At 35.8% G+C, this 14,740-nt stretch overlaps 1 protein-coding gene across 2 annotated transcripts in view; it reads left to right on the forward strand.

The window, feature by feature from the left end:
- Positions 1–14,740, forward strand: part of Pde3a (phosphodiesterase 3A) — a 316,815-nt gene that overhangs the window by 282,156 nt on the left and 19,919 nt on the right. For both annotated transcript variants that reach the window (XM_046435730.2, XM_046435731.2), the window contains 5 exons: positions 1,771–1,925; positions 3,276–3,413; positions 8,619–8,730; positions 13,086–13,199; positions 13,332–13,531. In XM_046435730.2, the coding sequence (XP_046291686.1) occupies positions 1,771–1,925; positions 3,276–3,413; positions 8,619–8,730; positions 13,086–13,199; positions 13,332–13,531 (719 nt within the window). The remainder of the gene's footprint in view (positions 1–1,770; positions 1,926–3,275; positions 3,414–8,618; positions 8,731–13,085; positions 13,200–13,331; positions 13,532–14,740) is intronic.

The raw sequence follows: 14,740 nt of genomic DNA on the forward strand, positions 1-14,740 counted from the left end.
ATACAAAGGGGAAGAGGCATAGGCAAGGAGAAACCAGTGGAAAATACTCTGTGAAGTGCTTGTGGAGCACTATGAGGACTCAGAATACTTTACGTGTGTTCCTGATCTTCCTCTAATTCTACTGGGGGCTGATAGAATAAGGGAAATATTTCACCTTTGTGATCTCTTGAATGTGGCTTCTTCATTTTTTCTATAGATTCTGGAATTGAACCTTGTCAATTACATTTTCATACTGTACCTAAGTTTTCTTTTTTAGTACCAGGGATTGAACCCAGGGGAACTTAGTCACTCAGCCACATGCCCAGCCCTTTTGATTTTTTTATTTTAAGACAAGATTCATACAGTATCTAATTTTAACATGAAAGCAGATGCATGGGAAAGAAGAAAGATGAGTCCTTGGGAAAATTCTGTAAATATATTTCTGACTAGTTCAGGCTCTAGAACAACAGTCATTATTCACTTGCAATTTAAGAAAAAATCAGTTAGTATATGTATAAAGACACACAACAAACCTAGAATACATAAAGCAATCTTGACAAAGGAGAACAAAGCTTGAGGGAGGTACATTTCCCTTGACTTCAAGACTTAAGCTACAGTCATCAAGACAGTGTGGTACTGACCCAAGAGTCAGCAAGCATATCAAATGGACTAAACCAAAAATCATCAAATTAGACCCATACCTGCATGGTCATTTGATTTTTCTACAAAGATGTCAAGCAATCCAAATGTGTTTGGGAGGAAAATGAACTTTACCTTTTATCTCACACCATATAAAAATATTTTTTAAGTGGAGCACAGACCTAAACTTAAAAGCTGAAAATGATAAAGCTTCAGGAATAAAACAGGAACAAATCTTTGTGATTTTGGGGAAGACAGAGATTTTATAGACCAGGGAAATCACAAAAGAAACCAAAGCTAGACTTAATCAAAAACCAAGTATATAAACTCTATATAGAATCAGATTTCCCGAACTCAAATTCTAGTGGCAGAATTTATTGACTGTGAGCGTAAGCAATTTACTAATTTTTTCTGTTCCTCTGATTCATATCTGAAAAGTAGAGATAATAATAATACAATCCTATACTTGCCCCATGGGATTGTTGAGAAAATTAAATGTGTTTGTACAAATCAAATGCTATGAGCGGTACCTAGCATGTAGCAAGCACTTAGTAAACTTCATTCAGCTCCTAGAAAATTATTGGTCTCTTTGCCCCAGGAGCACGTCCTCTAGATACTTGGTATTTTCTGGTTAGTCATTCTATCAGTACAGTTTGTGGCAGTGGAGGAAGGAAGCCAAAGCCTCCTAAGAAACAAGATTGGATACATAGGGTCTGCCATGCGCCTAACCACATACCGTTGCTTCATGCTCTGTCCACCATTCCTAGGCGTGCAGCTCAATTTCTCCCACCTGAGTCACCATTCTAGAATTAGTGTATCAGTTAGCTACTTAGTGGTTTACTGTATTGGGAGAAAAAAAAGAGGAAACTGAAATATAAAGTCAGAGGATTTTTTAAAAATACAAAGTACTGATCTAAAAAATATTATTGAGGGATTATTGAATGTCACATAAATCACAGATTATATTTCCTATCTATTTTATTGGGGTAAAACCTGTCCTTTTCTTACTTTATGATCCTGGTATGTGAGTACCTGAAAATAATATTCCCCTAAATGTTATGGCATATGGAGATGAATCTTAGGAAATTTTGTTACATGAGACCCCTTCCCCCATTGCAGGTCCCATGGTAAGCTGTTCTCTTTTCACTGCAGATGACACTGCCCAAGTTACCTCTGATTATGAAACCAATAACAACAGTGACAGCAGCGACATTGTACAGAATGAAGATGAGGCCGAATGCCCAACAGAGCCACTGAGGAAAACATCAGCTTGTGGCACCTACACTCCAGAGGCCATGATATTCCTGGTAGCTCCTTATCACTCAACTCATCCATTTACTTGAGAAACTGGCTTCAGTTACAGAGGAGATTGGCTTAGAAATAGTTCCCTGAATCATTAGATTTATAGATGCATCTCATTTGGACCCCACATGTTGTGGCCCTACCCTTCTGTATCAGTACAATTTCTCCAGCTGAGCCTATTGATCTCTTCATGGTTGTAATATTTGGTGGTAAAAAGTGCAAAGCATTTATCTTTATAAATAATTCTAGAGATTTCATACCCAATCAAGTAGTCTAAATCAGCACAGGAAAAATGAATTATGTCATTCAGTTAAATATTTTATAAAGAAATGAGGAAATACAGAAGAGATTTTCTTAGTACATCTGCTGTTTTTTTTTTTTTTTCCTTTAGCACCTCCTTGATTTTAGAAGAAAGCTGCTATTTATTTTCCTTGTTCTAGTAAGGAAGATTTATATTGACACTTGCTAAGAGATCCTTAAATGATGACTTATTTTGTGTGTTTGAAGAGATTTATATAAGAAGGTTGGAAGCATATTTGAGTCAGATTAATTTGCGGGAGACAGCAAATGCTAGAAAATAATTGGTTGTCACATTATCATCATTTTTTTCCTATATTTACCACTTATATTTTAGAGTCAAATTTTCAGGTAAAATAGCATTTTCCTTATGTTTCTTTTCTTGGGGAGACGGCAGTAAATGTATGCTTATGACTTCCCTGAATAGGGTCAAGTCACAAAATGTCTTTTCGTTTATATAGTGCATTTCCTCAGCAAATAGTAGGTCACATATTTAAATTAAAATACTTTAAAAATGCAGGGATTGGTATTCTACAGGATTAATGCTGATTTGAAGCATTGCTATGTATATTCAATTAATTAAAATCGGGGTGATTAGTGCCCCCTCCCCACTCATGGGTTTCTTTTGAGAGTCCAGTATAAGCCAGCAACCCTTATCCCATAAAAATTTATACAAGTGTAGAAAGAGATATGTTTGTATAAAATTTCAGAGTATTCTGAAGTCATTGAATCTTTATCAAAGAACCTTGCAGTAGACACAAAAGCAATTACTTTGACTTGTGAAAGAATCATCCATGTTTTGCAGGTGTGATATGGAGCAGGGACAGGCAGGCACCTCACAATATAAGATTCACAGTCCAAAACCGCATTAGATGCTTTTCTCTTCACTCTGGGGCTAGTGTTTTACCCATCTTGATTTGTCATTGTTGTCTTTAAGATTCACTGTGAAGTTTTAGGCTAGTTGTTTCAGATAACTCAGTTGTTAATGGGATTCACCAAAGCATGAATTGTGTTGTAGAAATCTTCATATCATTAAAATAATTTAACCTTCATTATAGGACAAACCAATTCTTGCTCCTGAACCTCTAGTCATGGAGAACTTGGACTCAATTATGGAGCAGCTCAATAGTTGGAATTTTCCAATTTTTGATTTAGTGGAAAATATAGGAAGAAAATGTGGCCGTATCCTTAGTCAGGTAAGATTATTTATTCACACATATGACTTTGAATATCAGCCACACAATCCTTCAGTTGCTGAAAGCATTGTATTTTCTTGACATCTGTGGGTAGGAATTATATGGACAAAGGAAGTATTTCTGTTTGTTGGTTTGTTTTTTCTGGTACCAGGGATTGAACCCAAGTGTGCTTAATCACTGAGTCACATTCCCAACCTGTTTGTTTATATTTTATTTAGAGAGAGGGGCTCATGAGTTGCTGAGGCTGACTTGAACTTTCAGTTCTCCTACCTCAGTCTCTCCAGCTGCTGGGATATGCCACAGCACCCAGCTCTGACAAAGGAAGTTTGAGGACACCACAATCTGTTGCGTCTATGGCAGTGGGCTAACAAAAGAAATTGGAACTTCCATTGAGCAGAATACCATATTCTACAATTAAAGTTTTATGTACCTTTTAAAGATGAATTAGGGGAAGGAGGGTGGGGAATCATAAGCAAGATGGACACATTGATAAAATTCATAGAATTAAGCAAAATAATAGATGATCAAGCCCTCAAAGAAAATATCTATTGAGGGCTGGGGATGTGGCTCAAGTGGTAACATGCTCGACTGGCATGCATAGGGCTCTGGGTTCAAACCTTAGCACCACATAAAAATAAAAAATAAAGATGTAAGAAATACATCGAATGTAGTTCTCTGTATTTGAACATCAAAAACACCTTTATCACAAGAAATATTGAAGGTGTAATGGTATTGTATAACAAATATTTTAGTATTGTTTCCTTTAAGGTATACTACTTTTGAAGTTTCCCAAATAAATGTTTGTTTTGCTGAGGGAGAAAGAAAACACACAGAAATTAAGAATTTGGACAGGTTTGTTTCAAAAACCAAAACAAAGTAATGAATTTGATGAAGTATCAAATACCTACCAAAATATACACAATGAAAGGGCATGATTCAGTAATTTATCAGCTTATTTTATTTATATATATATATATATAATAAATAAACTTTGTACAGAGAACTAATCTAGTCATCAGGAAGAGAAACTTTTCCTTGCCCTGATGGAATTCACAATCTAGTAGGGAAGAGGTGTCAAAATAATGGCAGATCAATTGGGTGCATGCAGAAGGGGTGTGCTGGACTCATAGATGGACTAGAAACTCAAAATGATTCCAGTCTATGCAATGTGCAGCTGTGGCTTCTCCTGGACCCTGACCGTGAAGGTGTCGGGGACTTCATGGCAGTCCTTGGCTTTTCCTGGGAGTTGTATGTCCCTTCCATCAATTTCCTTTCTCCTGAGTGCTCAGCAATGTCTTCTGTGCTCCTTTATCTTGAGGTCAGGTTCAAGGACAGCTTTTTCATCTGGTCCACCGTAGCCTTATAACTCCCAGGACATTTTGTATTCCATTTTCTGAAACCGATTGCAGTTCCAACCCTGAGTGAGGGGTCCTTCCTATAATGTTGCCACAAGGTATGGCAGAGGTGTAAGAAGTCATCTTTCTCTTTTTTGCTGGAGATTGTGTTCCCAGCTATGGAGACAACATTTGCATCATTTGGTGTTTGATACAAACTCTTGAATCAAATTGAATCAAATTGGTGCAGGATTTTTTTTTAAAAAATCTCTATTTTACAGAAGAAGAAACTAAGGCTTAAAAGAGGATGTTTCAGAGTCATAGAGTAAATATGTAGGTTTATTCATATCAGAGCCTCAGGCTCTTTTACATTCAGGTTTTTCTCAGCAACTTGTAAAACATATTAATTTATTATATCTTCAAATTCTCCAAAGTGGGAGTTTGACAAGTAGACAAATGGTTATTACAGCAGTCAGTTTTATAACATTTGTGACAGCATACTGAACATCAGTGCAGGTGCTTAAAGTTCTCAGAGCTGGGAACATAGGAGGTTTGAACTTGACCAATATTGTTCAAGGGCTTTCCTTTTTTTACAGTGCTGAAGGTCTTGCACATAACTAAGCACATGCTTTACCACTGAGCTCCCAGCCACCCTGACAAAGTAGTTTTCAAGTGTCAAAGATACCACTAGAGATTAGAAAGATTCCGGGTAATTAACATGTAGATTTCAACAAAATTCATTAATGTATCTTTTTATCAGAATTTACATCAGTTACTACTGTCCCAGTTTGCAAAAACACTGAACTTTGAGAAAGTGCAGATTCCTTTGCCTTGCTAAGTAGAACTTTATGGTTTTTTTGTTCCTGAGTTTACAAGTACAAAAATCATGAAACTTTGATTACAGGAAACGCTTCTTCTTTTTCTTCTTTCCATCTTCCTCCCTCCCCGCCCCCACTAGTGTGATGTAAGGACAGCTGAAATGAATTAACATGGACATTCCAAAGAATCACCTTTTGGCTGAGACTACACATAGAAAGTCTCACTTCAAAAGATTTTTAAGGAGATGTGTGCAATGGAAACAACTTCTCAGCCTTAATACACTGCTTCTCTTTTGATGAAGATTATCATGTTTATTCTAACAAATTTAAAAGGACATCTTTCAGATTTTGAAATTGAGTTTACTCTTTTCAGTTACCAGTATTTACCCAGTCAATAATGTTCTTTATTTATGAGTTTGGAATTACCATATATAAAATTATGAATGGTTGTTTTTAGCAACTTGTTGCTGAAAATTCTCCTGTTTTAAAATCATACTTTAAAATATCCTCTGGTCTTAATTTTTCATTTTATCTTTGAAATGTTTAAAGGGAATGGTAGGAAACTTTAATTTGCAATTCTAACAGTGTTGGTTTCCCAGTATGAGGGCAGAGGGTTGCGGGTAGGATTTGAAGCAGTTAAGAGTACAAATCTCAAACCAAAATGTGTGGTTTGAAATCTGGGTCTTATCTTTCAGCCATGTAATCTTGGACAAGTCACTCATCCTTTCTGTGCCTTATTTTTCTCTGCTTTCAGATATTAGAAATTAGTGCTAGATGATTGATTTAACGTAAATAATTATTTGTATGAACTCCTTAAAGCAAGCACCTCATTTAATGCTGTGTGTGTGTGTGTGTGTGTGTGTGTGTAGCTATTGCTGCTACTACTATTGAAGTCACATGCAAGTTAAATCCCTTAGGTGCTTATAAACAAAAAAAAACATTTGAAAGATAAAATGAAAAATTAAGACAAGGATATTTTAAAGTGTGATTTTAAAACAGAAGAATTTTCACTGACAAGCTGTTGAAAACAACCATTCATAATTTTACATATGTTAATTCTGAACTCATAAATAAAGAACATTATCATCTAAGCAGTAGTGGAGAAGAGATCACTAAAAGAAGAAATTCTTTGGAATATTGTACAATAAAACTGCTGCTGCATTTTTAAAGAAAGGAGGTAGAGTTGTTGCACATAAAAGGGAAAAAGTTAAATGTCCTTGCCATTCAGAGTGAAGAAAAGTCAGCAGAAATTGAGTTGAAGATCATATACAGTAACAGCCAATCTTTTCCTCAAATGCAGGCAAGGTGTTCCTTTTAGAAATAAGACAAGTCTTTTCACTGCTCCAGTCTCTTTGGCAACTCCTTGCCTCACTTATTAAAAGTGCTTACCTGGGTTTATCTGGCTGTAAATCACTAAGACAGTCCCTGCCCCAGTCTCACCCTACTTCTATTTTATTCCTGTCCTCGGTTTCTGTGTTTTGGGCACATCAACCTGCTTACTGTTTCTTGGGTCTTAGTGAGCATACCTCCAGGTCTTTGTACTGACGCTTTACATAGAAAAAACTTTTTTCAAGTATCCATGTGTCTCACTCCACACCTCCTTCAATTCTTTGCTAAAAAGGCAATTTGTGAATGTGATTCTGCCCAGTCTAAGCACCATATTTGAATGCACCTGTTCTGCCTTCCCAGTTCTCCGTACCTACTCTTTTTCTTTTCTTCATGTGACTTGCCACTTTCTGACACGGTAATAACATATTTGTTATGTGTATTGCTTCCTGTCCTCCTCTGCTAGGCTATAAGCTGCAAGAAAGAGGAGATCTTTATTTGTGTATGCATGTGAATTTAAGTGTTTATACATATATGTTTATGCATTTTGCATGTTAATATCACATACATATATACTACAGGCATAGAAAATTGGCATATAATAGGCATTCAATAAATATATATTGGAAATATATATTTATACATATTTTATAGTATTTGTGTATATGTATATATACAGGTATAATGTATATGATTCATAACTACTGAATATACAATTAAAAGAATAGTAGTGAATTTGAATAGACATACTTACAGTAAGAAAAAATTTAACATGAAGTAATATATTGAAGATTTAGAAGTAATATCTCAAACGAACTTTAAAAAGGACTGTAGATAATAAAAAGAATGAATAATTCTTTCTGAACATGTCCTAAATTGTCCCATACTAGGACTTCGAGTCAAAGAGTAAGGCCATTTGGGATGGTTCTGTCCTCCATTCTGCCACATAAATGACTATGTGTGTCTTCATTGCCACCTCTACTTCATATTAGTTTTTTTTTTTCTTTCTCTCTCTTTTGCATGTCATATGCACTAATTATTTCCAAAGGTATTTACTTGATTTGAGTCCTCAGAACTGTGAAAACAACTGGAAGGAAAATAGATATTTGAAGAACAAAGAGAAAAGATCAGTGAAAGAAAAGAGCTACACTCCATTTTCCATAATGAATTATATAATAAATTATTTCCCTCCACGTGTATTAATCAAAGCTACCCTTTTGTTCTCCCCCGTAATTCTTTCCCTTTATTCTTCACCAGGGCACAACTGTGAATGCTTTATCTCTGAAAAGCTTTCTGCTGATGCTTATTATTATTATCATCATCATTATCATTATTAAATATAATTCACCAAAGTTAAAGCTTATCTCACCCTTTAGTTCTTACTGTGTGCATTATACAATCAGCCTCTTAGTATGCATCATTTCCTGTTTACCAGTATCCACTCACTTTATTGGCTTAGTGCATTACTTTAGTGTATACTAGGGATCTTTGAAGGTTTTTGGATGTATGCATAGTCTTTGCTCTTAAATCTAGGTGGCATATCCCTTGTTGTAAGGAACTACAAGGGCTCAGCACATAAAAGTCCTCCATGTGAACTTGATTTATTATTCCCAGGTGGTTTCTCTATTGGTAATAAATTAATATGGTTGATGGAATGCACGCTTTGTTCTCCTTAAGTCTTACTCACTGAGGGATGTTTTGCAAGGTTTTGTCTTTCTGTTCTACAGGTATCATACAGACTTTTTGAAGATATGGGTCTCTTTGAAGCTTTTAAAATTCCAATTAGAGAATTTATGAATTATTTTCATGCTTTGGAAATTGGATACAGGGATATTCCTTGTAAGTATAAATGGTTTGTGGAATAATGCTGTCAAATTTGCTGTGGGTGATAGTATATTGAATCATTAGCAACTAATGCAGAAAATGTAGGATAGTGGAGTAGAAGAAAGAGGAGCTTAACAACACCAGGCCGCTTGAGAAAGTCTGGCTGATGAGTCTGTGGAAGTTGGAAGAGAATGATGAGAGAGGATTGTTTGAAGGCATCTTGAGATAAACCTTTCTTAGTACAGTTTCCCCAAGGCTCACCCGGGTTGGATGCCAGTGATTGACATAACTGTTAGTGATTTCTTAAAGTCAAGGAGTTATGTAAATAAACTTTTACAGAAAGGAAGCCACTGAAAGCACTAAGAACAGCTAGTCAACAGACTGAATATTTAAATGAATGTTGTATTTTCAAATACAGGTTAGTGATACTATTAGTCTTGGCCAAGTTTTATTGAGTCTGAATCGATATTAGACTCCACAGATAAAATAACTCCCAATTTTTCTCTAAGTCATGTATCATTAAATGATAGTGAAGAATGGCCAGTATTCAAGTACAAGAAATTTTCAGATTCTGTAGTCTATTATTCAGTTTAATTTTCTTATTGTACTTTTATGTGCTACAAAGTAATTTTTTTATGTGATAGAGAGTTCTGCATTCTGTGTCAAAAGACATTGCTAGAATAAACCTACTTGTGCTGTAGAGGTCCCAGACACTTTTTATAAAGAAATTTATTTACATTTCTCAGGAAAGCTTTTGATTGGTGATCACTTTTATGGGCTGCGGTTGTACTTTTAGACTAATATGGTATTTAGTAAGAACTTACGTATTTGTTATAATTAGCACATACAAAAATTTGCTCTTTAGCTAATTATTTTAACATTTGCTATTAAATAATTATGTTTATCATGGCTCTATTTAAATAAATCCATAAATAATAAAAAACTAGGAACCAAAGTTAAAATAGAAATGTGTTCACTGTAATAGGATAATTAATGAAAATATTAGAAACTGATTTTTTATAATAATGCTAAGTACACCTTTTAAAATTTTCAAGAGACAAGGGAAAGTGTAAATGCTTTTACATTTTAAATTTTGAAAATTTGAAAAAAAAAAAAATTGAATAATCTGGAAGCAGATATGAGAAGGAAATAGGGAAGAAAAACTATGAAGTGGCACTGGAGAAAGCAATAAATATAGTCAACTCACTGATATAAATGTAATTTTCACATCTTTTAACATAAACTATTAGCACAAGTGAAGCATGGTTGATACTCATTTGTACAGGGAGGTAAATAATAATATTTGGTAATATTCATAATCCTTTTCACCTGGGCATTTTGGCTACTAAAGAAGATAATCATCAAGTCATGCCCCTTCAAAGATCCAAAGGTTTGGGGATTTTTGTTGTTGTTTGTTTGTTTTAGGATGCTTTTTCTGATTGAAAAGACTTTCCTCTCTATAATAGATTTTTTTCTTTGTTGAATCTTCTCATTCTTATTGTTCCAGTTTGAGAAGTGTAGAGAATGGAATGGCTCAGAAGTGCCTATGGTCATGGAGCTGTTAATGTCAGTAGTGAGAGCAGAGTCGGCCTGTGTTAACTCAGTTCAGTTCAGCCACAAGTGAAGGACCCACTGATCAGTTAGATGCTGAGGTGACATGAAACAAACTGGAAGGGCAAAACTATTACAGTATAGATACATTCCAAAGTGGGGAAAAAAAAAAAAAAACTGTTCTAAGTGAGCTTTCAGCCAGGGATGGTGGTGCACACCTGTAATTGCAGCTACTCAGGAGGCCAAGGCAGAAAGATCACAAGTTTGAGGCCAGTCTCCACAACCTAGCAAGACCCAGTTGCAAAATAAAAAGGGCTGGGGATGTAACTGAATGGTAGAGCACCCCTGGGTTCAATCCCATAGTACTGTAAAAAATAAAAAATTTTAAAAAATGTTGTTTCTATTCTTTACTACTTTCCTTTTTTTATGGTACATAGAAGCATAGATAAAATTTTAAGTTAAAAAATCTATAAACTTGGTTCTAAAATCTATAAAATTGACATACAACCTCAACCCCTCCAACAGTTCAGGTCAATTCTGCTTTTTAGTTTATGGAGGAAGTTGAAAAATATCAAGGTAGAAGAGGGAGATGGCCAGCTCTAGAAAGGAGGCAGGATATGTATTACATGTTAGTGTGTACTTGTGTGTTTGTCAAGGAGGGAGGGCATCTTGCCACATAGGTGTGGGAATTACTAGAATTTTAGGGGTTGATCCAAAATGCAGAAATTAAATGATAAGGATGATAAAAAGGGTGAAATAAAAATAGTCCTAATAATCTTTTTTTAAATCACTTTCAGTTCCTGGCTGTGGCCAGAACAAATAAAAATAATCCTTTGAGCACATTCATATATTATATGAAAACCTCTCAATGTCTTAGGTTGACTTGGCTAGCTTTTTTCCTAGGTGCTCTTGCTTCTGAGCTGGGTCACCAGAGAGTTAATGCAAAGGCAGTAGAGATACAAGCACTTGGCATAATACTTGGACATAGTACATAGCAAAGTAAATATTTGTTTGGCAAACATGTCATTAACTGCTGACAAGGCAGATGGTTTTCCATTCTGCTTACATGATTGAAAACAGAGTAATCCTCCTAGACATATGCATATATAACTAGACATGTGTATTTAAGCAGTTAGATTTGGTAAGCTGTTGTTTCATTTACTACTTTTGGACCTATTCTCAGAAAACAAAAGGAATCCTCCTTTTTTTTTTTTTTTTTTCTCATATGCTGTACCTGGTCTCATAAAATGAGATTGGCAGCTTTCCTTCTCTTTACACTTACAGAAGCAAACCATTAAGATGCGATTGTTTGTTCATCAAAATTTTGTAAAAATGACCCATGAAATCTTCCAGGCCTGGCCCTTGAGGTAGACAGGACAGGAGAGGGGGCAGTATGACCCAGAAGGCTCTGCCTATGCTGTTCCTATCCTCCCTTGCAATGCTGGGCTCATGCACAGGCTGTATGACTCGCAGCAGGAATGGTACCACCTTGCCTGCAGTCATCTCTTCAGTTGCAACAGGAAAGGAAATTGAGAAGTTTGCTCCCACCAGTGGCACCCTCTCTCCCAAGTGACATTCTTCCTCTACCAGATCATAACAGCTTCCTACTTCCACAAGCACTTAGAACAGCTATTATTTGAGCAATTCAATTCTTTGTCTTTTTGTTTTGTTTTTACAAATCTATCATTAATTGTGGGAGAAAACCAGTGAACTGCTGTCTTGTTCTATGTCAAAAACATTTTGTATGGGAATAATATTTATCATTAATTGGTAGCTTACTGTGCATTGGCACGTTAACACATAGTCCCTTCTGTGCTTCTCAGAACTGTATGATGAAATTGGCACTATTATCCCCATATTTTTTTAAGAAAAGAAAATGAGATCTTTAAAATCTATCTTGTTTTCAGGATAAGAAAATGAATTTTGAGTAACTTACCCCATATAATGTGGGTAACAAATATCAGAACAGAAGACAAATCCATATCTGTCCCAAATCCAGAAAATTCTAGTATGATCAACTCTGCACAGGCATAGGTACAGACATAAACTGATAGTAATTGTCTTATCTGTAAGTTATCTATAAATGTAATGGGCTTGTATCATTGAAGATAGTCTATGTTCAGGTACAGGGGCTCTAGTCTTAACAAAACTGCTCTTGGATGACTATAAAATACCAATGTTCACATCCAGCAGTGACACAAGGGCACAGGTTTTGTTCTTTCCTTCTTGGGAGTCTGGGGAGGCCATCTCTAGGAAAGCTCTCCTGGCGAGATCTTCTCAAGCCCAAACCCAGGCCCCTGGATTTAATTCCTGGGGTGTTTACCTATGATTTAGCAGTATGTCATCACTTAAAGACAGATACTTAAGTGTTGCCAGAAATATAGGAAAATAATTGAAACCCTCATTCTATTCACAGATTAAATCTGGGTTTCCATTTGTCAGAGATGAATTGCTGCTTAAAGTCTATCAAGGCTCTTTCTTTTGCTCTGGCCCTCTGCATGGCCTCACACAGAGGATGAAAAGAAAACACTACAGATGTTTCCTGTAGTAAGTTTCGTGTAGTAGGTTTCTGCTAGACTCTAGATACAAATTTTTCCATTTTGAATATCATGCATACTGGATGCAATGAGTATTGTTTTTTCTTATTAGAAAGCATACTAGGGAGTTGTGGAAGAGTAATCAAAAAGATTTGAGAGAGTATAGAAGGCATTCACTGGGATGTTAAGCTAGGACCAAGCTGTTTATCCAGTAGATGGCACTATTAGTCCTTGGTCCCAAAAGTTCACCAGTCGATGACAGTTCCTTTTCATTGGTTACAGATCACAACAGAGTCCATGCCACTGATGTCTTACATGCTGTTTGGTATCTTACTACCCAACCTATTCCAGGCCTCTCAACTGTGATTAATGATCACGGATCAGCAAGTGATTCAGGTATGTATCCAGCACCTCTGCGCTCCCTTGTGCCAGATAGGAACACTTGGTTTTATAATAAGAAAGTCAAAACAAATATTTTCAGTTTCATAGGTTTTAAAAATTTCTATTACTTTAATTTTCTCTTCTCAGATTCTGACAGTGGATTTACACATGGACATATGGGATATGTATTTTCAAAAATGTATAGTGTGCCAGATGATAAGTATGGATGTCTGTCGGGGAATATTCCTGCCTTAGAGCTCATGGCACTGTATGTTGCTGCAGCCATGCACGATTATGATCACCCTGGAAGGACTAATGCTTTCCTGGTGGCCACTAGTGCCCCTCAGGTAAATCTTTAGATTTTGATTAGGAGAGCTAATCCAGTGTAGAGATTTCTCTGAAGAAAATTAATTTTATACATTTGGCTTACACCAAGTAAACATAATCAAATTATACTTATTCATAGGATAAAATTCTTAAAGATCATACTGATTTTGAAAAAAAAAGTCATTGTTCCAAGATATTCACACACACACACACACACACACACACACACACACAATCATTGTTTGTTCCAAAGTCTTCATGGTGGTACATAACTTTATTATGCATAAGAATCCTTTCTAGTTTTCTTCTTCTGAAGAAAAATCTAGTTGAATCCATGCTAATGAACCTCTTCAACAACAACAAAAGGCAACCTATGCAAATGCCCCTTTCTAAAAAGATTAGAGAAACCAAATCTTCTTGAAGTTTTAAGAATGTAAGGCCTCTTTGTATACAAATCTTAGTCCTTGGAAATATATTCATGATAACAACTGTGAATTCTTAAGGCCTATCAACTGGCTGGTAGGAATTTCAGATCAGTTTATTCCATTTGTTTGAAGGAATTTTTTTTTAACCTAAGCATAGATTGCAAAAATGAATAGCATGAGAAAGTTATCTTGGTGTGTTTAAGTTTGAGTCAAAAATTAATCACTAAATATCTAGGCATCTCTACTTATACAATTAAACCCAATCATTTTCCCCTCTATTTATAAACAATTGACTCAAGTTACCAAACATCCTGAGGCCCTCTGTGCCTCCAAGAGGAGCTAGAGGCCAGTCTAATCCTGTGTTTCCTTGTTTGCCTTTTGTCTTTTATCGACTCTCATCCATTTCCCCAATAGTTTTTCTGGACTATTCCATGATTTTTCTTGAATCTATATATAAGAACAACCATGTTTTTCCCCCAACTACCTACTTTATCTTCTTTCCGCATACCCTTCATACACCAGAATTAGTTTCCCTAAAGATGGGGAAATCCTTGGGGCTGGGGATGTGGCTCAAGCGGTAGCGCGCTCGCCTAGCATGTGTGCAGCCTGGGTTCGATCCTCAGCACCACATACAAACAAAGATGTTATGTCTGCCGAAAACTAAAAAATAAATATTAAAATCAATCAATCTCTCTCTCTCTCTCTCTCAAAAAAAAAAAAAAAAAAAAAAAAAAAAGATGGGGAAATCCTTTTGCCAGCATGGTTTACTCTTCAGATTTTCCTGCAGGTCTGTCTTACTCACCT

This window comes from Marmota monax, unplaced genomic scaffold (genome assembly GCF_021218885.2).
Source record: "Marmota monax isolate L192 unplaced genomic scaffold, Marmota_monax_Labrador192_F-V1.1 WCK01_AAM20220418_F8-fsc00012, whole genome shotgun sequence".
In the NCBI taxonomy this organism is placed as follows: domain Eukaryota; kingdom Metazoa; phylum Chordata; class Mammalia; order Rodentia; family Sciuridae; genus Marmota; species Marmota monax.